The sequence below is a fragment of the Leptonychotes weddellii genome, chromosome 8, assembly GCF_054177405.1.
Source record: "Leptonychotes weddellii isolate Sample4059 chromosome 8, ASM5417740v2, whole genome shotgun sequence".
Classification (NCBI taxonomy): Eukaryota; Metazoa; Chordata; class Mammalia; order Carnivora; family Phocidae; genus Leptonychotes; species Leptonychotes weddellii.
The window spans coordinates 24,116,281-24,143,110 of NC_138376.1; the positions used below are offsets into that span (position 1 = coordinate 24,116,281).

At 56.2% G+C, this 26,830-nt stretch overlaps 1 protein-coding gene across 2 annotated transcripts in view; it reads right to left on the reverse strand.

Moving 5' to 3' along the window:
- COL11A2 (collagen type XI alpha 2 chain) overlaps positions 1–26,830 on the reverse strand; it is a 27,630-nt gene continuing 800 nt past the window's right edge. The window contains exons 2-66 of one of the 2 annotated variants that reach the window (XM_031033269.2): positions 26,249–26,398; positions 25,902–26,112; positions 25,380–25,542; positions 23,734–23,925; positions 22,766–22,843; positions 22,054–22,116; positions 21,205–21,384; positions 19,001–19,060; positions 18,858–18,899; positions 18,568–18,630; positions 18,159–18,233; positions 17,610–17,696; positions 17,290–17,346; positions 17,069–17,122; positions 16,927–16,980; positions 16,778–16,831; positions 16,538–16,591; positions 16,278–16,331; positions 16,151–16,195; positions 15,978–16,031; positions 15,500–15,544; positions 15,270–15,323; positions 15,037–15,081; positions 14,847–14,900; positions 14,556–14,600; positions 14,271–14,324; positions 14,097–14,141; positions 13,833–13,886; positions 13,395–13,502; positions 12,329–12,382; positions 11,977–12,030; positions 11,840–11,884; positions 11,702–11,755; positions 11,530–11,574; positions 11,332–11,385; positions 11,177–11,230; positions 10,910–10,963; positions 10,420–10,527; positions 10,181–10,270; positions 9,934–9,987; positions 9,592–9,699; positions 9,346–9,453; positions 9,151–9,204; positions 8,991–9,044; positions 8,669–8,776; positions 8,411–8,464; positions 8,114–8,167; positions 7,849–7,902; positions 7,634–7,687; positions 7,187–7,294; positions 6,748–6,801; positions 6,504–6,557; positions 6,314–6,367; positions 5,722–5,775; positions 5,348–5,455; positions 5,181–5,234; positions 4,968–5,021; positions 4,564–4,671; positions 4,365–4,418; positions 4,017–4,052; positions 3,769–3,822; positions 3,386–3,653; positions 2,685–2,797; positions 1,890–2,096; positions 1–1,162 (exon numbers count right to left, since the gene is read on the reverse strand). In XM_031033269.2, coding sequence (XP_030889129.1) covers positions 1,022–1,162; positions 1,890–2,096; positions 2,685–2,797; positions 3,386–3,653; positions 3,769–3,822; positions 4,017–4,052; positions 4,365–4,418; positions 4,564–4,671; positions 4,968–5,021; positions 5,181–5,234; positions 5,348–5,455; positions 5,722–5,775; positions 6,314–6,367; positions 6,504–6,557; positions 6,748–6,801; positions 7,187–7,294; positions 7,634–7,687; positions 7,849–7,902; positions 8,114–8,167; positions 8,411–8,464; positions 8,669–8,776; positions 8,991–9,044; positions 9,151–9,204; positions 9,346–9,453; positions 9,592–9,699; positions 9,934–9,987; positions 10,181–10,270; positions 10,420–10,527; positions 10,910–10,963; positions 11,177–11,230; positions 11,332–11,385; positions 11,530–11,574; positions 11,702–11,755; positions 11,840–11,884; positions 11,977–12,030; positions 12,329–12,382; positions 13,395–13,502; positions 13,833–13,886; positions 14,097–14,141; positions 14,271–14,324; positions 14,556–14,600; positions 14,847–14,900; positions 15,037–15,081; positions 15,270–15,323; positions 15,500–15,544; positions 15,978–16,031; positions 16,151–16,195; positions 16,278–16,331; positions 16,538–16,591; positions 16,778–16,831; positions 16,927–16,980; positions 17,069–17,122; positions 17,290–17,346; positions 17,610–17,696; positions 18,159–18,233; positions 18,568–18,630; positions 18,858–18,899; positions 19,001–19,060; positions 21,205–21,384; positions 22,054–22,116; positions 22,766–22,843; positions 23,734–23,925; positions 25,380–25,542; positions 25,902–26,112; positions 26,249–26,398 — 5,129 coding nt within the window. In that variant the 3' untranslated portion in view covers positions 1–1,021. The remainder of the gene's footprint in view (positions 1,163–1,889; positions 2,097–2,684; positions 2,798–3,385; positions 3,654–3,768; positions 3,823–4,016; positions 4,053–4,364; positions 4,419–4,563; positions 4,672–4,967; positions 5,022–5,180; positions 5,235–5,347; positions 5,456–5,721; positions 5,776–6,313; positions 6,368–6,503; positions 6,558–6,747; positions 6,802–7,186; positions 7,295–7,633; positions 7,688–7,848; positions 7,903–8,113; positions 8,168–8,410; positions 8,465–8,668; positions 8,777–8,990; positions 9,045–9,150; positions 9,205–9,345; positions 9,454–9,591; positions 9,700–9,933; positions 9,988–10,180; positions 10,271–10,419; positions 10,528–10,909; positions 10,964–11,176; positions 11,231–11,331; positions 11,386–11,529; positions 11,575–11,701; positions 11,756–11,839; positions 11,885–11,976; positions 12,031–12,328; positions 12,383–13,394; positions 13,503–13,832; positions 13,887–14,096; positions 14,142–14,270; positions 14,325–14,555; positions 14,601–14,846; positions 14,901–15,036; positions 15,082–15,269; positions 15,324–15,499; positions 15,545–15,977; positions 16,032–16,150; positions 16,196–16,277; positions 16,332–16,537; positions 16,592–16,777; positions 16,832–16,926; positions 16,981–17,068; positions 17,123–17,289; positions 17,347–17,609; positions 17,697–18,158; positions 18,234–18,567; positions 18,631–18,857; positions 18,900–19,000; positions 19,061–21,204; positions 21,385–22,053; positions 22,117–22,765; positions 22,844–23,733; positions 23,926–25,379; positions 25,543–25,901; positions 26,113–26,248; positions 26,399–26,830) is intronic. The other variant, XM_031033271.2, reaches the window with a different exon arrangement.

The following is a 26,830-nucleotide window of genomic DNA, read 5'->3' on the forward strand; positions in this document are numbered from 1 at the left end:
TGTGCCCCGGGAGGAGGTGATCACATTATTTAACCATCAGTCAGAACGGACACTGGTCATAGGGCTAGACAAGGTCCTGGGAGTCCCTTCCATCCAGATGCCACACATTAACTCTTCCATAGCAGGATCAGGGAAGGTGTGGGGGTGCTCAGGGGTGGGACCAGGGTGGCCAGGATGGCAGTGGGATACTCAGGGGCTCAGAGCCATGGGATTGACGAGCTCATAAGGATGAATTTCCATATTTCAACAGTACTGAATATAGGCCCTGCTCTCACCCCTCACCCTTCCAGTTCCCCCTGGGGGGTGCGACCTGCTCCCCAAGTCGCAGGCAGGTCCTGCAAGCCCCAGACCAAGTGAGAGACAGCCAGTGTGTGGGTCAGGGAGCCAAACACCCAGGAGGTGGAGCGGAGAAAGCCCCACCCTGGGCAGAGAGAGTCAGACCCTGAGGCAAAGGAGACCATATATTCCAACATTCACAGTGGGTGCTGCAGGCGGGCTGTGAGGGAGGTGGGGTTTGGCCTGAAAACGTCCCCCCACAGTCACTGAGGAAAGCCCTGAGGCAAGGAGGAGGGTGCCGGGGCTCACCCCTGGGGAGCCCTGTCTCCGAAGTCTGCTGATTTTTGTTGGCATTTCTCTCTTTATCTTTTTTTGTTCTTTTGTTCTCCACTCTTTAAATAATTAATATAATTACTTTTAAATACAAAATACACAGTGTCCTTTCTCTTCTCTTCCACTTGTTTGGGGGTGATTGGGAGGTAAGTTTTAAATAAGGGTCCCGGCTGTCTAACAGGTCACAGGCTCCAGGTGGGAGGGCCAAGAGCCCCAGATGCCACCCCTCCCCTGGGGCGCCCGACACGTGCGCTTCACCCCTCCCCTGGTCTGCCCCTGACTGGGGGCTCTCGGCGCCCTGGCCCAGAGCCCCCTAGATGGTGAGGAGCCCTCTCAGGAGATGGCACAGAGCTGATGCTGTGGGATTCCAGGTGGGCCTGGTTTCAGCGGACAGGGTCAGACAGAGAAGGTCCTAGCCCATGAAGCAGGCGGGCCCCAGCAGCAGCCCTCCCCGCCGAGGGGGGGCCCCCAGGTCTGAGAAGGAGGCGTCCAGCACTGGGAGCTGCTCCACCACAGGTGTCCGCACCTCCAGCACCTTCCGGCCTTGCTGTGTCTTGGGGGGAGAAGGGGGAGAGGGAGCAGTGAGCGTGGTGGAGGCGCGTGCACGCCCCACGGATGCCCCAGCCTCGGGCGCGGGCTCGCCTCTCCTCTGAGCGCCCAATCCTTGTCACATGGTCAGACTTGCTAGATTTCCTTCCTCAAATTTCTCCCAGAGTCAGGACTGGGAAAGCTAGGAAGATTGGATATGCGTGTACGTGTGCACGTGTGTACGCACACACGCACATGGGCTCACAAGCCAGTCCCTGCGGCTTTGGGCTTGTCTTTGAGATTATCCACTGTGGTGGTTGTGCGAGTCTGGGTCACCCCACAGGGATGTGTAAACAGGTGTCTGTGGTGTAACTGTGACAATATCTGACCTGATTCCCCATGTGTATGCCTGGGTGACCCTGGCCAGGCAACACTGGGGGTGTATGTACAGACTGTGGGTGTCTGTGCGCTCCCGCGCCTTCATAGGCCGGGGGGTGATCTGCACCCCTGCATGCCTCTGTCGCACAACCCGTGTGAACATGTGCACGAGCCTGCGTGGCTCACTCTGGGTGATGCTGGTGTGTGCCCAGAGGTGAGCCCCACCCTCCTCGCCCCTGCCAGCGCTCCCTCGGGTGTATCTGACACAAAGAAGTGGGACTGCTCCTGCTCTTCCTGGGTGCCTCTGCCCAAAGGGTCTTCCAGCAGCCTGACTCCAGGATGCACCCCCCCGCCCAGCTCTTCCTGCTTCCCACCTGACAACCGTCTCTGAATTCCTTGACATAGGGGCTGGTCTCCAGGCTCAGCTCATCCTCATTGGCCCCCCGGAGCTTCAGGGGACCATCTTGGGCCACCCCAGAGCAGGGGTACGAGACATCTTGGTGGGCTGAGACGCTGAGCAGCCGCAGGAAGGTGAGCTGGACCACACCGACCAGGGAGCCTTCTGAGTCCACGTAAGAGAACTGGCAGGAGAGAGGCCAGCGAGTGAGGGGCAGACAGAGCAGGGCTTGCGGAGCGTCTACGGAAGCGGGGACCCCGGGCCAGGGTCACGGGCAGGGTCACGGGCAGGGAACGGGGGCGGGCAGAAAGGGCTGGGGGAGAATGAGGGGCCAAAGCGGGAGCCGGGGACTGACTGAGGGTAAACAAAAGGCAAGCTTTGTCTTGGGTTGTCAAGGGAAGGAGAAAAAGTGAGCAGCGGCGGGCTGGTGGTGAGAAGTGAAGAGTCAAGGAAAGAAGGGGCAGCAGGGGCGCCTGGGTGGCTCAGTTGGTTAAGCGACTGCCTTCGGCTCAGGTCATGATCCTGGAGTCCCTGGATCGAGTCCCGCATCAGGCTCCCTGCTCGGCAGGGAGTCTGCTTCTCCCTCTGACCCTCCCCCCTTTCATGTGCTCTCTCTCATTCTCTCTCTCTCAAATAAATAAATAAAATCTTAAAAAAAAAAAAAAAAAGAAGGGGCAGCAGGTTCTGTAGGGCCAGGGCGCCTGTCCCAGAATCCCAGAAGCCACTGGGGCTGTGAGTGAGGCAGGGGAGGAAGTCAGGGGCCAGCTCTCACTTGCGTGACGTCATCCCTGGGGGTCACACATGTTTCCCCCCCCGCTGTAAAGTTGCAGAAAACCCGGAAGGCATCCCGAGCACAGCCCTGGTTGGGGTCGACCCAGTACTCTCCTGTTGGGTAAGGGAGAGGGAAGGGTCAGGGCCCCCACAGGTGGGACCCAAGACGCTCCTTGCTCCCCTTCCCATTCCCCACCCCGCTGCTCTAACCCCCCCACCCTGCCCACCACCCCTCCCCACCATGACCTCAGTCTCCAGGTCCCACTGTCCCCCAGAACCCCACAGCGCTGCCCACCCTACTTCGCACTCCGTCATCACCTTACACCCCTGCCCGCCTGTGGCACCCCTCCCTGCAGCAGTACCCCCAGGCTCCCGACGGAGGAGGCAGGAGCACTGACTCCCTCACGTCGGTATGATATGTGGTCGTAGATTTGCACGCATGCCCGTCTGTAAATGCAAACACGTGTGTACACGTGTGCATGTTTGTCACTTCCTGTAGACAGCGGGCTGATTGTGAGCCGGCACGCGCCGGTAGGACCAGATCAGTTGTTAAATGTTGAAAGCCTTCTGACCTAGTTGGTAAAGAGCTGCTGCTCCAAGCCCCTGGACCCTCACCCCTACCCCACACCTTCCCCAAGGAGTCCCTGCGTCCATTCTGCTTTTCATTCTGTTGTTACGCTGTTTCCTGAGGGGGGCACTGACCGTCAGGCAGCTCCGGGTGGCAGAGCTTCAGGTCCTGGCAGGTGCGAGCGGGGCTGTCCTGGGTCCCTGTCGGCTGCCTCATCTGCTCAATCTCCTCCCGCAGGGAGTCAAGAGAGCCAAAGATCTCCTCCAGCCCCCCAGCACTGCCCGGAGCCCCCCCAGTCGGTATGGCCTCATCCTCCTGCATAAGGCGGCTTCCGTCCACCGAGCGCCGAGTCTTCTTGGGCATCTGGATGGGCAGGGGCTGGATCACCTCGCCCGGGGGGCCCTGGTTGGAGGGACGGATGGAGAAGGTGAGAGACAAGGTTGATAGGAGGGGGAAGCTGAGAAACACGGAGACAGAGAGACCGAGGCAGAGAAGCAGGCCCTGACATGTAACTCACCGGGTGTCCTGGAGGACCCTGGACGCCCTTCTCTCCCTTGGGTCCAGCTGGGCCCTGCCAAAGGAGTAAATGAGGTCATGGAGGAGTCAAGGGGTCACGCATGCAATCAAGGCCCCAGAAGGGTCAAGTCAGTCTCTGGGCTGGGAATGAGGAGCTCCACTGGAGGGAGCATGTTTGCCCTGGAGAGAAAGCGTCAAGTCCAGCTGGGGGAAGGGGACAGAGCTCACAGCTGCCTGGGGGTCACTCACTGTGGCTCCTTTGGCTCCTTTGGGGCCAGCAGGTCCCTGTGAAATGAGGAACAAGAGAGAGACGGTCACCATAGGGGACGGTTGGGACGTGGAGGAATGGAGAGGCTAAATCATGAGTCCACAGGACCCTGGCTTTACAACAGGAGGGAGGGGCAGGCGTGAGGGACCACGGGGATATTCGGGGGGCCCTGGAAGGATCGGGGGGAACACTGCGGGTGTGAGGACATATGGAGGACACTGGGGCCTATTCTGCTTAGGCTGGTGGTTGCCATGGAAGCCATTGGGGGATTATGGAGCGGGGAGTAGTGGGGTTGAGGGGATTTAGTGAGGAACAGATGGGGTACTCACGGGGAGGCCAGGAGGCCCTCCAGGACCAATAGGACCAGATGCTCCCGGGATACCCTAGGAAGGAGAGGGGCATGGTTCAACTGGGTCCTCCTCCACACCCCCTCCCTTACCCCCCAGCTGAGTCTCCACCTCCTCCCTTCCACCCCCAACACAAATCCCCACACTCATCCACCCAGACCTTCCAAGACCATGTCCTCACCGTCTCTCCCTTCTGTCCAGCAGAGCCCTGAGGGCCAGGAAGTCCCCGATCACCCTTCTCTCCCTGCTCCCCAGGGGGCCCAATCAGTCCGATGAGACCTGGGTGACCCTGGAGAACGGACAGGTGGTCGGGGGAGGCAGAGAGGAGACACGTGGGTGCAGAAGAAAAAGCCCACAGGGGTCAGAGCCCAGAAGACAAGAGAGACTTGGGCACAGGGCCTGAGGACAGAGCAGGGCCTGTGAACAATCCTCACTGAGTAAGGACCCCCAAAGATGCTGGGTAAGATGCTGAGTAAGAACCCCCTCGGTGCTGGAGGCCTGAGCACAGTGGTAGGCACTCAGGGTCCCCATAGGCTTCCGGGGTGAGGTTGAGGGGAGATACCTGGCCGCATGTCTGTCACTCACCTTCTCGCCCTTGGCTCCAACATCACCTCGAAGGCCAGGAAGCCCCGGGGGCCCCTGTGAGGAGACAGGAAGTCACTCTCTCCATGGAAAGGTGGGAACAAGCTCTCCCCACCGCCATTTCCCACTTCCTCCAGGGCTTCAGCTGGATGCCCACTGCCCAAGGGCACCACCATCCTTACCCCCACCCACCCCACCTAATCCAGAGTCACTCACCACAGGACCTGGAGGCCCAGCCTGGCCTGTGGCCCCAGGACGGCCTTGCTGACCCTGCAGATTCAAGGGGACCACAGAGATCAGGAGAACTGTCCCCACACAGTCACCCCTCCAAAGGCCCCGGACCCCTCCTACCCCCAGCCAAGCCTCTCCACTCCATGACTCACCACTGAGCCCGGGAGTCCCCTTAGACCATCAGGACCAGGTTTCCCTGCTGGGCCTGCTGGACCCACAGGACCTGTCTTCCCTGGGGCACCCACAGCACCAGGATCCCCCTGAAACATGTACAAGGAATGAGTCTTAAAGGGCAAAGGAAAGGGGTACGGGTGGGGGTAGGGGGGTCCAAGGTGGACAGGATGAGGCAGAGAGGAGGTGCCAAACCCCAGGAGCTCCTGGAGCAGGAACAGGAATAAGTACAGGGAACCTCCCTCGAGACAAGAGGCTCAGCATGGGGTAGACATCTGGAGAGAGGAATCTGAGGAACCAGAGGTGCCAGGAGATGGAGGGAATATTCCAGCATCCAGGATAGCCTCGCCCTCACCTTGGCTCCCTTCTCTCCTTGCCGCCCCTCAGGACCAGGCGAGCCAGCAGGACCCTGCAGATGGAGACAGGAAGGAAAAGTCAATGAGGTAGTGAGTCTCCAGGCTCAGCTACTTTCCCCCTGCACGCGCACACACACACACACACACACACACTTGTGCACGCACCAACAGAGTCACAGGAGCTGATTGACAGATGAGCTGGTACAGCTGTACCAGTTGTTAAAATACTGAGGAGCTCTGTGTATTCAGCAAAGAGTCACCTGCCCACACACCATCTAGTGCGCCACCTTCTACCCCAGCAACTAGAGGGTTAATCCTTAGCCTAGCAGGGGCCCTCTGGGAAAGCTAGCCCCTTCCTCCAGGGTGCATTCTGATCAGTTGATGAGTACTACCCCCACCCCGCCCCTTGCAAGAACATACCCAGGAACAGACATACTCACTTATACACGGCACACTTACAAATACAAATGTTCACGCACATGCACCCTATCCCCAGGCACCCCCCTGACCATCCCATCTGCCACTGCCCCATCCTCCATCTACCTTGCCCAAGGACTGCCCCTCAAGGTCCCAGATGTCCACCTCACTTACCCGCTTTCCAAGTGGTCCAGGGGGTCCATTCTCCCCAGTGGGACCAGGGGATCCCTATGGAGGGAGGAATAGGGGTGGGTGAGTGTTTAGCCTCCAGCCAATGGACCCTTCAGGAGCAGGGTATAAAAAGGGGGTAATGGGCCTGAAGGCTTGGGCTCGGTGGTGGAGGGAGGGGTCACTGGTCACTCACAGACTGTCCTGGCTCGCCGTCCTCTCCTCGGTCACCCTTCGCACCATCCTGGCCCTGCAGGGATGAAGCAAGGTCAGGGGTTGCCCCAACCTGGCTGGCATCAGCCCCAAAACTGCCAATCCTCTCATCCCTCTGCCTGCCCTGCCATACCCCCAGCTTCCCCCACTCAAGCCCATCAGCCGCATGAAGGCCCTGTACAGGAGCCCACCCTCTCTCCCCCTTCTCCTCCCTAGGGAAGACTCACCCGAGGGCCACCTTCTCCAGGAGGGCCGGGATCACCAGGAAAACCAACAGGACCCTAATGTGGAAAACGGGGTCAAGGTCACAACCCCCTAAGCCTCCAGAGCCAACACAGAGCCCCAGGGCACATGTCACATTCTCCCTTTCTGCAGGCCGTACCCACCTGCACACCCTGGGGAGATAGTCTCCCGCACTCTCTCTTCCCCACCTCATGCACTTCATGCTTTCTGATGCTTTCAGGGAATTAATTAGAAGGCATCTCTCACTTTCTCTCTCTGGATTTCAGATCCCAAACATCCCTCCCAGGAGACCTCATTCCCAGAGCCTTCCACCCAAATGGCCCCCCATTCTTGGGTTCCCCCTACTGCAAGACTCACACACACCCACATTCCCAGGTCTCTCATTCACAAGGCCCTCTTCCCAGCCCCTCCCCCCAAACTCACAGGGTTTCCTTTGGGGCCATCATCACCGGCGGGGCCTTTAGGCCCTGGTGGTCCTGCCTCTCCTGGCTGCCCCGACTCTCCTTTCTCCCCACGCTCCCCGCGTGGGCCCTGAAGGATGAGTAGAGGGTACAGATGGTCCCAAAGGGGTCTTGAAGATCAAGGACGCAGCCCCTGCTTCCAAGACACCTTCAGCCTCCCCTCCACCCCCTCAGTGACAGGGGGATGCACACAGAAAGTCAAGCCCATAGGAAGTCCTCTGGTCCTGCTTCCCTTCAAAGAAAGAGCATGGGGCTCACTCAGACCCAGGGGTCCAGCCTCACAGAGGATTAGGAGAACAGGCTCCTGGACTTTGGAGACGCTCCAGCTCCGGGAGGTCACAGCAACCGGGAGCTGGTGTTGAGGAGGGTGATGGGGATTAGGGAGCAAGGCCTCAGAGATTTCACTCACCTTGACACCTGGCTCGCCCTGGACCCCTGGAGCTCCTGACTCTCCTGGCTCCCCCTGCAAGGAGACTCGGGTCAAAAACCTCCTTTCCCCAAAAAATCTTGATATTCCCCACATCTCATTCCCTTTTGCCCCACCCCCAATCAAAACTGGCAGAAGTCCAACCTTGATACCCCCCGCCCAGGACAAGTCCATTCATTCACCCCCTTCCCAGTTACCTTCTCTCCAGGGGGACCCAGGTTCCCAACACCTCCCGGGGGACCTTGCGGACCCTGGAAGAGGAACAGAAGTAGGAATCATTGCTTAAGGGAGGAGGTAGAGCCTGAATGAGCACCCCGAGGTCACAGCAGTGAGACAGTGGGAGGCCTTCCAGGGCCGGTGACTTCTCATAGCAGCTGAGATGAGACTAGAGTTTGTAGTCTGGGGAAAGGGAGGCAGAACTGGCCAGAGTGATCTGAAGGGACAGAGGCTGAGAGGACTCACATCAGCTCCATTGGGTCCAGCTGGGCCTCGAGGTCCTGGGGGGCCGGGTGGTCCCTGGGGAAAAGAGATACAGCAGAGATGGGGAACGGAAGAGAAAGAAAGAGCATTAAGCACACAGGAATGGCAGAGGGTTGGGTGAGGCAGACATCATGAGGGGCGGGGTAGCAGGGGAGGGGGGCAGCCCCGCCAGGAAGCAGTATGCAGGGAGCAGGGGATGCTGGGGGAGCTGGATAGGGGGAGACTAGTAGGTGGGGTTAGGGCCAGAGGGTCACACACTGTCAGTGGGGTCTCACTCACCATAGGGCCCACATCTCCTGTTTCTCCTTTCTCACCCGAGGGGCCTGGCAAACCCTGTGCAGGGGTACACGGCACAGACCCAGATGACCAACCCACCAGAGCACAGCTCCAGGTAGAAGGAGCCTCCAGTGCCCTTCCCTCCGATCCCTCATGCCCCCCAGTCCTCTGCCCCACTTCCCCAGTCCTCAGCAGCAGGGGATGGTCATCAGACCCATCCTGACCCCACCTCTCAGCCCCTGCCTCTACCCCCCAACCCACCTGTAGGCCAATGGGACCTGGGGGCCCATTGAATCCTCTCGTTCCTTCGTCACCTTTGACTCCAAAGTGTCCCTGGGGTCCCCGAGCTCCGGGCTCCCCATCTGCTCCCTGAGGTGGAGGGAGGGCAGGGACGAGGACACAGAGATGGTTGTGGGTCAGGAGTTCTCTATTCACAAACCTCACACCGAGCTGGGCGCCAGGCCCAGAGCCCCCACTCCCAAGCTCAACCCCAAGGGCAAAGGGGAACTGAGGGCAGACTGGAAGTTGCCAGCGCCCCTGGGGGGTGGGCAGGGAGGGGGCAGACGGGACATCAGTCACTTACCGCTGCTCCAGGTTGCCCCACAGGACCAAGGGGTCCAGGGGGTCCAGGAGGGCCCTGGGGTAAAAAGGAGAGTCAGAGACACCAAGACAGGGACAGAAACCAGGTAGAAACAAGGCTAATAAAGGCCAGAAGTCAGAAGTCAAAAGTCATGGTCACTTACATGTTCACCTTTATTCCCTTTAGTGCCCTTCTGTCCGGGGTCTCCCACCTCACCCTGCGGGGACAAGGCAGATGAGATCTTAGAGAAAGGCCCTGGGTGGGGCAGGGAGGATAAGACAGGGATAGGGGCAGGAGGCATGCCCAGATCAGCGATCTCATCTGGAAAGATTGGGCCCAGGGTCTGTAGGTTCCACACCTTGTCTCCATCCTCTCCTGCCACACCCGGGGGTCCAGCAGGACCAGGGAGCCCCACAGGACCCTGTACCCCATCTCGGCCAGTTGGACCAATGGGGCCCTTCTCACCCTGTAGGAAAAGAAGAAAGGAGTCATGACCTGAAAATGACCCTCACCCTCAAACACCCTCACAGGAAACCCTCCATAGCCCAGCAGCTCACAGCTCAGACCCTTCCCCAGTGTCTCTCCCCAGGGACCCCACACTCACCGGGACACCTTTCTCTCCTGCGGCTCCAGGGGGACCCTGTGGGCCTGGGCGCCCCGGGGGGCCAATGGGTCCCCCAGATCCTGCTGCACCTCGCTCCCCAGGGGAGCCCTGGGACAGGAAATGGAGTCAGACCCCCAAGGACGACACCATAGTCCACCCACACCAGAGGAGCTCTGACCCTGGTTCTCAGGAGAATAGCCCAAAATTGAATACACTATGGCTGATCCTAGACCCCCTCTGCCCAGTCCCCAGCCTTGCCTAGATCCAGATGCCACTCTTCATCCCTCCTCACCCACTCTTTCCTGGTTCCTCCCTCCTGCCCCCCAGGACCCCCAGACTCACTGCAGGGCCAGGGGGACCGGCCGGACCTTCGTTTCCCTTCAAACCGGATCCACCCTAGGAACCAGAGATTTGGAGCAACAGATGTGAGACGGGCAGGGGGGACATTACAAGAATGAGGGTCCAAAAGACATGCAGGGAAGGATGAGGGGAGGGGAGAGGAGACAGACTCGGAGGAATGGGAGTGGGGGTGATGCTGAGCGACGCCAGGATGCCCCGTGACTTGTTGGGAGACCGGGATCACACTCACAGCAGTGCCGGGGAGGCCTCTCTCCCCTGGGAAGCCCCTCAGACCAGCAGGTCCATCCTTCCCTGGAGACCCTGGGGGACCAGGGTCACCCTAAGATGAAACAAAAGGTCATGAGCCACAGCCATGCTCCCATATTGGACAGAGAGGTCTCTGGCCTTTCTCAATTCCCAAATTATCTGTTCCCTTCAGCACCCCAACCCTGGTCTCCCAAGTTCCCCTCTGCCTGGCCCTTTACTGACCTTTGTTCCTTCTTTTCCAGCTGTTCCAGTCAGTCCCTGCTCTCCCGGGGGACCTGGGGGGCCGGGGTGACCTCTCTCCCCCATGGGCCCGGTTTCTCCTGCTGCTCCCTGAGAAAGAGACAGAAAGACTCCAAGTTCAGACCGTGTGCCCCCTTCCCTGCCCAAAGAGGCCACCCTGCCACCCTAAAATGACCCCTCTGGACCTGCTTTATCCACGCCCCAAAGCTACTGGGGAATTCCTGGGGCTCTCCTAGGCCACTGTAATTCCCCAGTTTGGGGTAACTGCACCACCCTGCGTCCCCACTGGGGAGCTGCCCCTTTGGGACACGAGATGAGAACTGGCCCAGTTGGGATCCTGCTCCAAATCCCAGCCCTGGCGTCCAGGTCAGGCAAAGCAGGGGCTGGGGCATGTGATTGGGACAAGGGAGAAGAGGGGCAGACAAACTGACTCCAGGGTCTGGGGCCCACTCTCCCCAGGGGGCAGACATACCTGAGGTCCCACCACCCCTGGAGGGCCAGGGGGGCCAGTCTTCCCTTGGAAACCCTGAAAGAGGAAGAGGGGAGAGAGCGGTCAAAGTATGTCAGGCATGGACACTGTGGGATGGATCCCAGGTTCCTGGGGGAAGGGCAGAGTCACCACGGAGCCCTTGGCCATGGGTCTGAGCAGCACCAGGATGATCACTCTGCCAGCAGAACCTCCCTGGTGGGCCTTCCAGACAGCTCTGGAAGGTCTGAGGGGGCCCGGGGCATTACTTACCACTTCTCCTCTCTGGCCTGGGTGTCCTGGCAGCCCGTCCTTCCCAGGGGGACCCTAGAAGGGATTCAGGTGTCAGGTGAACTCTGGGTTGGAAGGAGATTGGAAAAGAAGGATTCACAGAACCCAAGCGGGTCAGAGGTCAGAGGTTAGCTTACCGGAGGTCCTTTGGGGCCAGGAAATCCATTGGGGCCTTGAGGTCCAGGGAGACCCTAGAGAAAGAGCCGGATTGAATCAGGAGAATGGTCACGGGGTGCAGCTCCCCCCACCTCACCCCCCCATCAGGGTGAAAGAGCGAGGGCTCCACTAAGGATCCTGGGGAGCACTGGGGAACAGGAGACTCAAGCTGTACTCACCCTTTCTCCGGGGGGCCCATGGGGGCCATCACCACCTGATGTTCCCTGTTGGGGGGAAAGAGAGTCAGAGGGCAAGAGGCACTGCCTTCTAGCTCTGCTGGAGGTCAGAGGAATCAACAGGGAGCTGGGCTAAGGGGCAGACGGCAGATGGAACCCTGCCAAGACCACTAACCTTAGCGCCAGACTTCCCAGTGGCACCTCGGGGTCCCCGCTGACCCCGGGGACCCTAGAGAGAGGGGAGAGGAGTTGTCAGAAAAACCCAATTGGACCTCCTTGGATCTTGAGCCACATGTCTGCCCCTTGCACTCACCGTGGGGCCCCGCTCTCCCCGAGGCCCTGACTTCCCCGACAGGCCCTGATGGGAAGGAAGCAGAAACAACACATCAACCAGGGCGTGATTCCACCCACAGGCCTGCCCTCCGCACCCTCTCCCTTGCCCCAGCTTACCCGGGCTCCCTTCTCTCCACTGGCACCAGGAAAACCAGGAAATCCCAGGGACCCCTGGGGAGGATGGAGAAAGAGAAAATTGAGACGTCAGGAAAGGGGAGGGCCTAGAAGAGCCAGCAGGGGTCAGGAGAGGTGATGGAGGCAGTAGGGTGGGAGGCCTGTGCTCTTCCAATAACTTGGTGACCTTGGACAAACCCCCGCTGCTGCCTGGCCTTCGGTTCCCCCATCTGTAGAATGGGGCTAGGCTAAATTTGTTCTAGGGTCCCCCACTGCTCTGTCAGTCTGTGCTTCCTGGAATCGGGGGTCAGAGAAGGGAAGAGGAGGAGGGGTCACAAATGGGGCACCATATCACCTTGGGACCCTGGCGTCCAGGGTAGCCAGGCAGACCAGGAACACCCAGCTTGCCCTGTGGAGAGACAGGAGCAGTTAGGAGCAAGATGGGTCAGACACCACACCATCCCTGGAGACCCCAAGCCCCAGAGACGGGAGCCAGCCCCCACCCAGCAAGCCTCCCCAGCAAATCTCCAGCCCCTGGCCCCTCATCTCCTACTCCACAGGCTGCCTGGCCTTTGTCATCTCTCCTTCCTGAGAGTGGATTTTCCCCAACTCTGGTGCTGGGATCTTGCCTCCTCTGTGTCTTTAAATCCGCAGCTCCTTCAAGTTCCTCAGGATCGTGATCTAGCCCCTCCTACCCGTCAACCTCAGCTCTCCTTCCCCAGCACACACCCCTACGCCACCAAGACCAGTCCCCTTGCAGGTTCGCACACACCACACTCAGGACCACCTCCGCCCCCCACCCATGTCTGCACTACCCCAAGCCCCCTGGCACCCCCCCCTTCCTCCTGATGCTTCAGGGCCCGCCTTGCCCAGACAGCGGTGAAGCCGAGGTTAGGAGCAGGGATTCTGCAGCCTGCCTGGGCTCAAACCCATGCTATGCCCCTCACTGGCTGTGTTACTAACAAGCCTCTTCACCTCCTGGTGCCTCAGTGAATGCTCTCCGCAACAGGAGGCTTAGGACAAGCAGGCGCAGTGTTGGCCCCCGTTGAGGGCTTACTGAGAGTTAGTTAGCTCTGCAGGTCTGCGCTCACCTCCTCTTTGACTCTCCCTTCTTGCAATTCCTGCTGCTCTGAGTCTGAACACATTTTCACTCTGCCTTATACCTACATTCCTTATGCCAGCCTCATGCCTTGTCCCCACCTCTATGCCACGTAAATTCTCACGACAGGGACTTTTCCTTGACTTCTTATATATCCCCACCCCCACCCCCAACTGTCAGTGGCCAGGGGGTGCCTTCTACAGAGAGGAGCATAATTAATGTATAGAGGTCTTCAAATGACTCATTGACTCCAGCTGTTGGCACCCCCAAGCCCATCCTGATCCCAGGGCCCAGGCCCTCATACCCTCCCCTCCCCTGTCACCTTTTCACCCATGAGCCCGGGGGGGCCAGGGTCTCCAGTGGGTCCAGTGCGTCCCTTCGGCCCCTCGGGACCGTCTTCTCCCCTGGAACCAGGAACTCCAACCTCTCCCTGGGTAAGACGGTTGAAGAGGGGAGTGTCAGGGACTGATGGTGTGGGCTGGGCCCCAAGAGGAGAGGTGGACCCCGGTGAAGCGGAGTAGGGTCCCAGAAGCTACTGCAGGACAGGGAGCCCCACAGGGACAGGGAGAGCATTGTGACTATCAGGCTGATGGGATGCAGACTGTGCAAGCTGTCATCCTGCTGGGTCAGACTCCAAGGGAGAAGAGCACTGGAGATGGGGAGTCTGGGGTTTCAGGAAATAGGCTGGTGACTGGGGGCTCCAACATGGAGGAACATCAGGACTTAGGGTTGGAGGGCCAGTGTGTGGGTTTCTACTCACCCTGTCACCTTTCACGCCCATGTCCCCTTTGAACCCAGGAAAGCCATCCTCGCCCTGAGAAAGATGGGGGTGAGAGGTCACCAGAGATGATGGGGGGCCAGTAGGTAAGATGGAGCATTTCAGAAAACGTGGGTGGAAGGGTGGATTTCAGAGCTGGAGAGCAGAGCAGGGCAGGCTGGAGGGAAGGAAGTGGGGAAGAGCTGGGCAGAAGGGGTGGTGTGGGACAGGATGGAGGTGCTAGGAAGCTGGGGGCACATCTCTCACCTTTTCACCCTTATGACCCTTCAGACCACGAATTCCATCCACACCCTAGAATTAGAAGGGAGACAGAGACAGAGAGATCGGAGACAGAGGTTAGATTGGAAGGATCAAGCTCCTGAGACCCCAGCTGGCTCCCCCGACCACAGTCCTTTATCTCCCAGCCTGGTTGTCCATTACCTTGACACCTCGAGGTCCCGGGTATCCTAGAGGACCCTGAGGTCCAGATGGACCCTGGAAGAAGAAAGCAAGGTATCTAAAAAGGGGTCTCAGGGTGTGACTGTGGAGGCCTCAGGGGGTGGAAGAAACGGTAGAGACAACGTTGGAGTCTGAATAGGGATACAGGGCATGGGACCGAGAATACAGAGCCACGTGAATGATAAGACAAGGAAATTCCAAGGACTTTGGGGCCCGAGACTGGGTGGAAACTCCCTCAGGGGTGAAAGCAGGTATGGAAGATCTCACCTGGTTTCCTTTAGTTCCAGGAGGACCTTCCTTTCCTGGGTGACCCTGGGGTAGGGGAAGGAGAATGTGACCACTAGCCACTGTCACCTTCCCTGCATCCCTCCCTTCACTTCTTTAACCCCTCTCCCCCTTATGACCCTAATGAAGCCAACTGACCAGGGGCAGGCACCACCAGTGACCTCCCAGTGTCAGGGATACACTGTGTGGATAGTCACCAAAGGCACTTGAAGGTCATTCACTTGGGGTGGAGGGTCAAGTGGAATTTGGATTAAGAGGTGGATACCCACTCACCGGCGGTCCATCTGAGCCAGGCATGCCAGGGAGCCCTGGTTTCCCTCGAGGACCCTGCAGGAAGACGAGGAGGCACAGGGCCACAAGAGGGACCAGATCAGACTATGACTGAAGTCCTAGCCACACATTTAAGGCTCTCTCTTCAACCCCCCCTCCCAGCTCATCCCCTATCCCCCAATCAGTCACTTACCTTCTCTCCATGAGGCCCAATGGCACCCTGGGGCCCGGGGAGACCCTACACAGAGAGAGAAAGAAGTCACAGGGGCCCCACAGGGGTGGGCTGCTTTCTCCTGTAGCCAGCATCCCCATTCAGAGCATGAGCAGTGGAGCTGGAGACCCTTAATTTCTATCCAGGGTGTGACCCACTGTGGAAGCCCAGGGGAAGTTGTTAAAGATGGGGAGGGGTTGGACAGGACAACTCACCTGGGTTCCAGGAGTGCCCTGTTGTCCAGGAGGTCCTGGCTCTCCTTGGGGTCCCTAGAAACAGGCAATCAGGCAGAGGTCAAAAGAAGATGGTGACAGAACAAACTTGGGGCAGAGAGCTGAGTCCTAGCTGGGACAGCAGGGGCACAAGAACCAGAAGCAGGCAGGGGGTCAAAATGGTCACCAAGGAAACAGGACCTTGGCTAAAGTTCTCCATGCCCATTACTCACCAAGCTCCCTTTGGGACCATGGGGACCATCCATGCCTCGGACTCCCTGAAACATGAGAGGGGTGTGAGTAGGCTGGAAGGTGGGGCCTGGGCCCTGGAAGGACCTGTGGTTTCTGGGAGGCCCAGCCACTCCAGAGGGTGGGACGGGGCAACCTCACATTGGTCAGACCTCCAGTCCATCCCAAACCTAAGTAAACATAGCCGGCCCAGATCCACAGGGCGTGGGTCTATGGGTCTGTGGGTTTGTGGGCTTTTGTTTTGTTTCTTTGAGGATTTTTTTTTTTAAGCTATGCTCAGAGCCTTTGGTGCACTGTACCATAGAACCCTGCAAGGGCACCTAGGATTAAAGGCTGGAGCAGAGCGAGGGGGGGCCAGGGAGGGAGAACTAAATGTAGGGGAGGAGAGGCAGCTAGGAAAGGTGGAGAGTTGGAAAGGTCAGGGGGTGAGGTCAAGGTCAGAAGTCAGGGATAGTCACATACCGGGGGTCCAGGAATACCAGGTGGGCCTTTGGGACCAAGGAGACCTCGAGGTCCCTGCAATCAGGTGAGGGGAAGATATGACAAGCATGGGCAAGAGATAATATGTCTCTTTTGTGTCCATATCCCTCCCTTGGCATCCTCAGAGCCCCACCCTTGACCCCCTGGACACTCACCGACTCTCCAGGCAGTCCTCGAGGCCCAATCTCCCCATCATCTCCCTGGAGGAGGAGGACATGGTGAATCAGCCTCATCCTCCACGCCTCTCCCATACTGAGCCCCTGCCCTGGCCACAATACTTACCCGCTCTCCATCCTCACCAGGGGGGCCAGGAAGGCCCTGGGCACCAGTATCACCCTGGAAAATGGGGGAACAGATAAGAGGGGCCTCAGAGCCCCCAGCCCAGGCAGAAACTGACCCTCTTCAATTAACCAACAGGTTTCACCCGTTGAGCTCCTGCAGGGACCCTCAGCTTCCTTCCCTTGCCTTGAGCTCCCTACCTCCCCACCCCTCCACAGAAGGTCTACCCCCTCATCACAATGCATTACCCCCAATATACTCACCCGGTGTCCCTTCTCCCCAGGTAGCCCTGGGAGTCCATCAAAACCTCGGTCACCCTAGAGGAAGAGCGGCAGCCCGAGTGAGGTCCTAGCTCTTTTTCCATCCCATCCCTCCCTACTGTGTCCTGAGTGGGGAGATGCCACTTCATGGGGAAACCCTGGGAACTTGGTCATGCCCAGAAAACAATGAGCTTAGATGGGGCTAGAAGTCATAGGCATCAGAGAGGGACCCATGCTTGTCACCTTCACTCCAGGTTCTCCAGGCATCCCTCGGGCTCCATCAGCACCCGCTCGGCCCTGGGGGTGCAAAGGAAGTGTCAGAGCAAACAGAGGCACAGTCCCCCACACTCTGGGTCCTGTCTCCCATCCACACCCACCACACACCCACTCACCCTTCGCCCAGCCTTGCCAGGAGGGCCTGTGAGGCCTTGAGGTCCTCTGGGGCCCTGGTGAGAGAGACTCAGGGGCAGAGTTAAAGGGCATAGTTGGAAAGGGAGGCACTGGATGGGGGATCAGATGGGTGGGGCTTGTCACCTGAGGTCCTAGGTCTCCCAATTCTCCCTTCAGGCCAGGGCTCCCAGGTTGTCCCTGTGACAGAGAAGAGAGAGTGGCTATGTTGAAGGACACACCCAACAATGACTTCAAAGCCCTCCCCCAAAGTAGCAAAATAACTTTCAACTTGGTCCCTTTCCAGAACTATCCGTACCCCGACACACAAATAAAGAACTCCCTACCCCAATATCCAACACACTCACCAAGGGTCCAGGGCGGCCTGTGTATCCCATGGGGCCAGGGGGTCCCCGGAGCGCCAGCTAGGGGGGCAGGGGACATAGCAGAGCTGAGGAAGAAGCAGCAGGAGAACTCCCAACCCCAGCACACGTTCCAAATTCACCTTTCCACTCCTAATCCTCATTCTACTGCCTTGTATTCTCCCTAACCTCCCTCTTAGCCCCAAACCAACCCAGACCTTACCCTGCCCCACATTTACTCCAACCTACCCTTCCAACCCCTCCTGAAGTCTTCACTTGCCCTCCATACCCCTCCCTTCACCAACATCCCCTCCAGCCTTACTTACACGTGCCTGCTGCAGAATTGCCTGGGCCTGAGCCTCTTGGGCTGCCACCACAGGGCCCTTGTCACCCCCACCACTGCCAAACCGGAACTGAGGGGCAAAGAAAAAGAAAGGTCCAGATTCTCTTCCAGGAAACCCATGTGACCCTCCCAGCCAAAAGCTTCATCCAGCACTTCTGCCCCATCTCCCAGGTTCAGGGACACCCCCCACCCCATGCCCTCGTCCAGTGTCTCCCATGGAAGGTTTTCAGATAATCATGTAGAGGTTTTCAGAAACTCTACTCCTGTTTCCCTCCCCACTCTCTGGCTTCTTCCTCCAGAAAAACTTTCCTTTGGTTCTAGAGTCCAATGTGGGATTTTCTGCCCAGTTCTAGATGATTCATGTTTGGTTCTAGGTCATCTAATGAGTCCCTAGTCCATCCACCTCAAAGATCAATCTCTTTGTGTTGGTGGTCTTTAGAGACTCCTCCTTAGCTTTCCTGGTCTTCTGGTTCTTGGTGACAGAATACAATTCCCCTGCCCTTCCCATTCCAAACCCCAGAAGACAACTCACTGGGAGCATGAGAGATGTGCCAGGAGGGCCAGGGGCCCCATCCGATCCAGGGAGCCCTGCTCGGCCAGGGGGGCCCTGGAATAGGGAGAAAATGAGGATAGGTGACAGTTAGGGAATGTTAGGGTCCTGGCATCATTGTGAAGCCCTCTGCAGAATAAATATAGACTTCTCTACACCTTTCTTGAACCCTCCCACCCCCACACAGAAAAATGAGGGTGAGACAACAGATTACTCTGCTCCCCAACCAGAGCCTGTCCTCCTTTCTGGGTGCTGGGGACCACACCAGCCCCTTGTTCATTAGTCAGCCAGTTAATGAGGAATTACTATGCTTGGTGCCCCTGTTGGGTACCAGAGGCTCCTCTGCAGTCCTTCCCCCGCCCCCCTCCCCACACACACACTACTCCCTTACCCTCTCGCCAGGGTCTCCAACTGGGCCTGGGTTGCCCTGGATGCCAGGGGGACCAATCAACCCCTGAGGAACAAAAAAGGAGTGGGTCAGGTGTGGGTATTCAGATAGAAGAGGGGTATGTGGTTGAGGGGTGGTCTCTACAAAAGAGATTTGAGGATCTGGGAAGCTTTGGAAGGATTCTCCAGAGTTCTGAGAAGGAGGCCTGGGCATATGTGGACAAGGCATAGATGAGTTTGTAAGAACGGTCTCTGAGAAAAGAATGGAGGCTAATGGGTCACAGCTACACTTACCGCAGGGCCTTCTGGGCCAGGAGGCCCCTCCACTAGCATACCCTGTAGAGCCAAAGGTTAAAAGTCAGAGGCTACAGGGCTAGCACCCCCACCTCCTTTTCTTCTTTCCCCTGCCTTCAGCTCAGTGACCAACAGTGACTTACAGGTTCCAGCACCGCAGGCTCCCCCTTCTCTCCCTTCAGCCCCCGGGGTCCACGGGCAGCCTGAAGGAGACACACATGTAACCCCCAGTGGGGCTTGTGAGCAGCCAGGACACCAGGACTGCCCCCATCCCAACTCCCACCTTCTTTCACTCTCAGATTCTCTGGAGACCTCCCCAACCCGACCTGTAAAATCTCCCAGCCCTCCTCTAAGACTCCCTCTTTGCAGACCTCCCAGGCCTTCCAAGGAGACCTCATGGCTCTCCACCTCCCAATTCCCAGCCCCATCTTAGCAAACAAACTTCCTCATCTCCCTAACGACCTCTTCACACCCTTCCTGGAATTCCAACCCCCCCCCAACCTTCCCAAACCCTCTTCTGGAGGACCCTACCCTATTCCCCAAACGCTCTCTGACTCCAGGAATTCTTAGAACTTTAAGAAACTATCAACTACCTCACCCTTACTGCAATCCACCAAATAAGCATCTCTCTAAGGTTGTGGATTGATTTTTATTGGGGTTTGAAGGGAGGGCATGGATCCATATGAGAATCTGATATAATCCAAAGAGTCTTTTCCAGGAAAGAAAAAGTATATACCCTTGTGCACAGAATTTTTCTTAGAATTTCAAGGGGTCCACAAGTTAAAAACTCTCCAGAAGTTAAACATCCATACTCTAAGTAGAATTGGAGGGCAGTCCCCACTGATATCCCAAAGTCAGACCTCATAACTGGTGTTTGGAAAAATACAGCTCTTGGGCTATTGCTCAAGCCCCAGAGCAGACCCCCAGTTCCTCTCCCAGCAAGGACACTACACCCTTCCTCTGGCCCTCATTTATACTCCAAGCCCACCAGTTCCTTCTTTTCCACACTTCTCAGATGCCCACCCCCAACACTAAGGCCAGAACCAAGATTAGGATGGGAAGAATGGAAATCATTCCCCACCAGCCCCCAACTCTCCCAACAAAAATCTTCAGAATGCACCCCTCCACCTCCATCCTGACCAAACAGCAGTGATGAATTTCCAAACTCTCCCATATCCCAGATCAACCCCAAATTTCCAGAAAGCAGCAAAAGGGAAAGGCAGCACAGGGTCAAGGGTGGCAATATTAGAGAAGGAAATTGTGGGACGAGGCAGCAGGGTAGAGGAGGCAGCTCTAATTGCAAGGCAAGCAAAAGATGAATGGAGTAGATAGGAAATTTCCCAACTGAGAGGGAGTGGTTGAAGACATGGGAAACAATTAAGGGAGACATTTCAAAGGGACAAACACTTGGAAGCAAGAATGATGCCAGGGCCAAGAAAAATTAAACATGGCCAAGATGGCTAGAAATGAACTGGACAAACAGGAAATAGTTGGACAGACAGGAAGCAGCCAAGAAAATAAGATCCAGGAAGTGGACCTTCAACAACAACATGGCTACCACGACCAAGAGAAAGAAGAAGTTCACAAAACAGACAAAAAGTGACTCCTGGAAAGGGGATTATGACAACGAAAGGCAATTCTTCCAGAAAACACGAACATCAAGGCTAGTACACACAGGAAGTAGCCATGATAAATATCTAGGCCCACAATGGAGACTTTATGATTTGGATGACCTGAGACACACAGGAAGTGGCTTATTAGCAAAGGAAATTGTTACAAGACAGCATGAAAAACTAGAGCCAAAACATAAATAAGTCCCTTTCAGTACAAATTGTCACAGTCACCAAGATGGATGCCATGGCCAAGGAAGACAGGAAAGGACAGACAGGGGGTGACCTGTAAATTAGAAAACATGACATAGGAAGTTAGATCATTTGGCAGCAACATGGATAAGAAATTGTTTTTACCAAGAAGAAATGATGGAGACAAAACTGATAATGGACAAAAAGTAGGGGATTATTGGCCAAAAGCTTTATGAAATACAGCTTGATTGAGACAGAAAGCGGCCAAGAAAGACAGGAAGTGCCATAGGATTAAAAAAGAAAAAAAAAAAAATCCCAATTGCCCTGGGCAGAAGGATCCATGAGGTGTCACAGGGCAAGATATTTGGCAAGGGAAAGCAGAAAGTCATCCTTTCAAGCAACATATACATCTTATGTGAACAGAAAAAGGCAAATCATCAATGGGAAGTAGCTTGCAGCCAATAGACAATAATCAGAAACAACAGGAAGCAATTCTTACAGCTCCCACTGGAGGTCAAGAATGGAAGAGGAGCTCTTTCACTTACGGCTCCCGAGGGGGCTGTCTCCGCAGACAGGGCAGGGCCAAGCTCCGTCTCCTCACGATAATCGTCCCCATAGCCATAGGTGTAATCGTAGGGCCCTGATGGGGGGTCTGTGCCACCCTCCCCATATTCCTCTGTCAGGAACCTGTCGGCTGTGGAGGGGACCTGGAGATCTGTCTGCTCCTTCCCAGGGATGGGGAGGGAGAGGGGTAGATGGGGGCATTAGGGCTGAGAGGAGGTTTTCCTTGGACCCGACAGTGTGGCAACTTCTGGCCCAAAGGAATCTGAGGATAACTGGGACTGGAGTTTTTCTCCCAAGAAGAGCGAGGGAAGTGGTTGTACAGAAAGGGGAGGGCCATCAAAGGCCCCAAATGAGGAGGGATGCCCCAAAAATGGGACTGGTGGGAAGAAATGATGAATTACAAGAAGGACGAAGGGTGGCCGGAGGGCTGGACACAGAGTAGACAGTCTGTGGAGATAATGGTAGACAAAGGAGTCCAGAGAATAATCAAAGAAATGGATGGAAAAACAGAGAACAGAAAAAGTGACAACATGGACAGAAAACTCCGGGGAACAGAAATATGATGAAAACCTTTTGACACCAACATGGGGAAGAAGTTGTTCCAGAATCAAAGAATAATGGAAGGAGACATGGACACTGAAGGAAAATGGCTGTACTTAAAAAGACAAGCAGGTCGACAGGTCTGGAGTGACTGGAAGACCACAGTTGGATATGACAAGGAGCCCTCCAGCCAGAGAAAGAGCTAATTCACTGAGATGACATGGGGCAAGGGGAGTGGGTCACAGATGCCCACTGCCCCCAGCTAGCGTGAGGGTGGGGGATGGAGTTACCTCCTCAGGGGGTGGCAAGGGGCTTGATTCCAGGATTCCTTCCTCTTCACCTGGGGAGGGGTCCTAACCCCAAGGAGAACGGGGAGAAGAGTAACATGGGGCGGAAAGGAAGGAGAGAGGTTAGCGGGAGGGGAGGCAAAGCAGCACCTTGTCCCCCACTGTGGGCACTGTCTGTCTGTACTGGGGGGGTGGGGGTAATCTCAGATCTTGCAGCCCCTTTGGAGGGGGTACAGTTTGGGGAGAGTAAATCTCCAAGGTCATAGAGGTTTGGGGGCACAGATCTGGATGCCCCGGCTCTACCTGCCGGTAACCGCTTCCTCTGGTCCTGGGGGGGGCCCGGGCAGTGGGGGGAGCTGCCTGCCGAGCTGGGCGTCGGAAGGGGGGAGGCAGGCCCCGTGCTGGGCCGGAACCTCCAATTCGAGAGGGCCTCCGGCCTGGTGAGGGGGGCGCCTGCCGGGCTGCTGACCTCTTGGCAGGTGGGGTAGGCTTTCTGGGAGGGGTCCGACGCCCCCTGGGGGGAGGGGGAGCCCTGTGGTTGGGGCTCGGTGGCCTCTGTAGCAGAGAGACATGGGAGGGGGCAGTGAGGACACTCCCGTAATCTAAATATATGATGTCTCTCCCCACATGTTAAGAGGGGAGGAAGGTGCCATAGGAGATGTTTACAAGGAGTGGTGGGAGGAGGAGAAGAAATGAAGGGGTCCCTCAAGTTTACCTGATAATTAGGGGTCGTCCCTGCAGTCCTCACATCATAATAGTGGGTCTCGTAGTCATAGTAGAAAGACTCAGTGGGCTGAGGTTCACGAATGGGCAGTGGGAATAGTAGGAAGAGGTAGGGGTATAAGGGTGAGGAGAGGGAGAGAAGGGGATGGTGTGGGAGTTTGGAAAAGGGGTAGGAGTTGGGGATGAAAGGAGAGGTTGGGGGTCAGGAGAGAGATGGGGAGAGGTGGGGGCGTGGGTCCCACATGTGGAACAGAAGCAGACATGATTAAGAGATTGACCCTCTAACCTTCAGACCACTGACCCCAGATCATATCTGTCACCCTAACCATCTGGACCCCACCCAACCCAGAGTCCCCTGTCCCTCCCTCCCCACCCCCCGCCACCCAGCCCTTTATTCTGCACCTCCACATGCAGGGGGCCAGAGACTGGGCCCCAACACAGAATTGCATGGACCCAGCACTCTTCTGGGACTTTCTCTATCTCCTGCTCCTCCCCATTTCTCCTCCTAGGTCTTACCATTTCAACTTTTGTCTCTCTGGTTCTGTCTCTCCCCTACTCTGCTCTCCCATCCTCTGTCCCTGCATCTTATCCCCCCTACACACACTGCCCCCCAATCTCTTAATTCAAGGAAGGGATGGGAAGACCAAGGACACAGTTCCAGAAAGACTGGCAGAGGAAAGGAGATGCAAGCAGGGGACACAGCTCCCAGTCATGAAGTCTTTCATAATGACTCTTTTTATTTTTAATTGAAAATAAAAAGGTTGATGAATGAGGACTGGGAGGAGGGAGTGATGGTTGGGAGAGGGAGGTGTGGTTGGAGTGGCTCCAGTGAAGGGGGGAACAGGAGCCCAAAATAGGATGGGGAGCTCTGGAACATTGGGGAAATTCCCCTGGGGAGGTGTCTGGGTACCTTCCCTCCCTGGAGCGTGCTGTGGTTTGGGGTTCGCCCAGCTCCCTCACCTGTCGCTGAGGTTCCTGGTTTTGTGGCCTATGAAGTCTTGATGGCTGCTGCTTTGGAGATCTCTGGGCCCTGTGAGACTGTTGTTTCTGAGGTCTCTCCCTCCATGCTCCTTCACACTCCAGCTCCTTCTGTTCACAGGATTCATAAGCAGCTTGCACCCCTGGGACAATGACAAGCTCCTGGATATCACCCTGCAAAGACATGGGGAACGAACATCAATGGAGGGAGGCAGAGAGGGTTTCAGAGAGAGACAGAGGGTCAAGTCTGGGACACAGGGTAAGAGCCAATCCTAGGTAAAAGGACATAATGGGAGAAGATCATTATCAGCCCTCCCATGTACACAGCCCTTTTCATTTTCAAAGGACCTTCCCATCCATAATTCCACTGGACCTTCACCACAACTGGAAAAATCAGTAGGACAATGCCTATTGTTCAAATATTCCATTCAGGAACGCTCAAAGAGGCAATGACTGGCCCAAGGTCACTTGCAATGGTAGACTCGGGACTAGAATTCAAACATTCCAACTCTAAATCCAACACTGTGGTAATGCATGGACCTTTCCACAAAGGCTTCTGGAAACAGTGGCCCAGTCTTAGTTGCTTTGACCTTCCAATGGCAGTGATGATGAGAATTCTCAGGACCTCTAGAAATGGGGGAGAGGGAAGCCACTTTTGAATTCCAATGGCATTTATTTGTGCCCACACATGGTACTTAGCATATCTTGCCTTGTATTATAGTTTGGGGTTATTGTCTCATCTTAAAAGAGGAACTGGGAGCTCCTGAGAATAATAGAGACTTTCTATTATTCTTCTGTGTTCTCCTTGACACTGGGACAGCAGGTATTCAGAGAATATTGACTGGCTGGGTGGGTGGATGGATGGACAGGTGGATGGATAGAAGGATGGATGGATGGATGGATGGATGGATGGATGGATGGGTCAGTGGGTGAATGAATGGGGGCTCAAATGCATGACTGACTGAATGGGAGAGTTGGTGGATGGTGAATGAATGAATGGGAGGATTGGTGGGTAGATAAATGGAGGTATGGAGTAGAGGAAACAGATTGGTAGACAGATGGATGGAAGTGAATATGTGAATGAATGAGTGAATGGTTGGATGGAAAGTGGGTGGGTGAGGAGATGGGTGGGTGAATGAGGGGATGGATGAATACATGCATCCTTGCATGCATGGGTAGATGGGCTGGGTGGGTGGATGAATGAGTGAATAAATGGATGGGTTAAAGATGATAGATTGATGGATGAGTGAAGAAGAAAGTGGCCGGGCAGAGGAAGATGGGCAAGAGAGTGGGTACAAACCTGAATGCTTGATTGGTGAGTGAGTGCATAAATGGATGGATGGGTATTAGATGAGTCTATGAATGAGTGGGTGCAGATAGAGAGATTGGTTGAAGGGATGAATGGACAGGCAGACTCATGAAGACTGATAAAGACAGCTGTCCTGCCATATAAGTGGGCACCTAATTGTCCTACAGAGAAAATTAGCCCTGAGGATAGGAAATGGAAATAGAGATTCATGAGAGCTCAAATGAAGGGCTAGGCTATAAGAAGATGGAGTACTGGGGCCAGAAGGAGAATAGGCACAAGATGTGGGACCAGAAACCACTCTGTTCTATGTTCTGGTTACCTCAAACACTTCTTCATCCAGGATACGGGCACCAAAGATAATCACTCCGTGGGTGTCCAACAGTGGACGAGCACTTCGGGGGAGAGGCCGGGTGACTCGCTTCTTGCAGTCAACTATGAGGGTGATAGACTGGCCCTTCACAGCCACAGCCACACGGTGCCACCTGGTCATGGGGGGAGTGGTTCAATTGACTCACTGAGGGTGTGGGGGGAGTCAACAGGGCTGGAGAGCAGATGATGGAAAGGTTGGAGCTAATGATAATAGTATCATCCCTATGTTATAGCCATAGAAACTGAGGCTTAAAAAAGTTAACTTGCCCAAGGCACAGGCTAGTACTACATGCAAGGATTTAAACTCTAAAGCCTAAACTCTGGGCCAGAAGCGTCTGAAGTTTGGGCAGTAGGTAGGTGAGGTGTGGCCAAAAGGCTTCCTAGTTCAGGGATTGGGGGTTCTGGGGCCAGTGGCCAGAGGGAAGCTCCTGAAAGGCCAGTCCAGGCAGACCAGAGGAGCAAACTGACTTACTTGCCATCTGCTAGGCTGAGGCCTCGGAAGACTGGCTGAGCCGGGGGTCGAGGCCGTCCAGTCTGGTCCTCATACAGGAAGCGGAAGGGTCGGCCAAGCTCCAGGCCCAGCTGTTGGACACCCTGGGCACTGTAGAGAGTCAGGAGGGGAGCCTGGAGGCCAGGGTGGGTCCGGACAGCAGTCAGCAATGAGAAATCTTTGGGAAAACCTCCTGGTACCCGAGAGAGACACAACCAGGTGGAATGAGAGGCAAAAAGAGCCATAAAACCTTTCCCTTCTGGTGTCTGATTCTAGACCCCACTCCAGGCCCTCCTCCAGCTCTCGCTACTCCAGCATGTCACCCATACCTGGGAAGAGCTGGTGGGTGGGTGCACTGAGCTGGGCTGGTCGGGATACTCGGTAGGCCACATCAGCCAGACAGATGCCTCTTGCCCTCTGGACGCCATCAGGAAGGGAGGGGAACCTCAGGGCCCGGAGCACATCCACAGGGCGTGCACCTGGGAGAGTCCATGAGGATCAGGAGAAGGGATACACCTTCAGGAGCGCCAAGATATGGGGGCATTTGGAGTCCAGAACTCAGCTTCCTGGAGCTCAAGCTCCCTGAAGGCAAAGGTCACCTCTCCCTTACTTTCCCCTGAATGGGCCCTGAATGGATAGGAAACCAGAGTCACCTGGAAGAGGGCAGCACTGGCCCTGTGTTCAGCTCCACATGACCCCTGCCCATCTCCCTCCCAGTGTGTCTTGCTCAGTCTCTCCCCATCTCTGTCTTTCAACCTGTGGATTTCTCTCTACTCTCCACCATCTCCCCTTCTCTGTCTCTCACTCTTCTTGTCTCTGGATCTGTTGATCTTTCTGTCTCCCTGTCACTTCTGTCTTCCTCCACCTCTCTCATGCTCTTTCTTTTTTTTTCTTTTTCTTTTTTTTTTTTT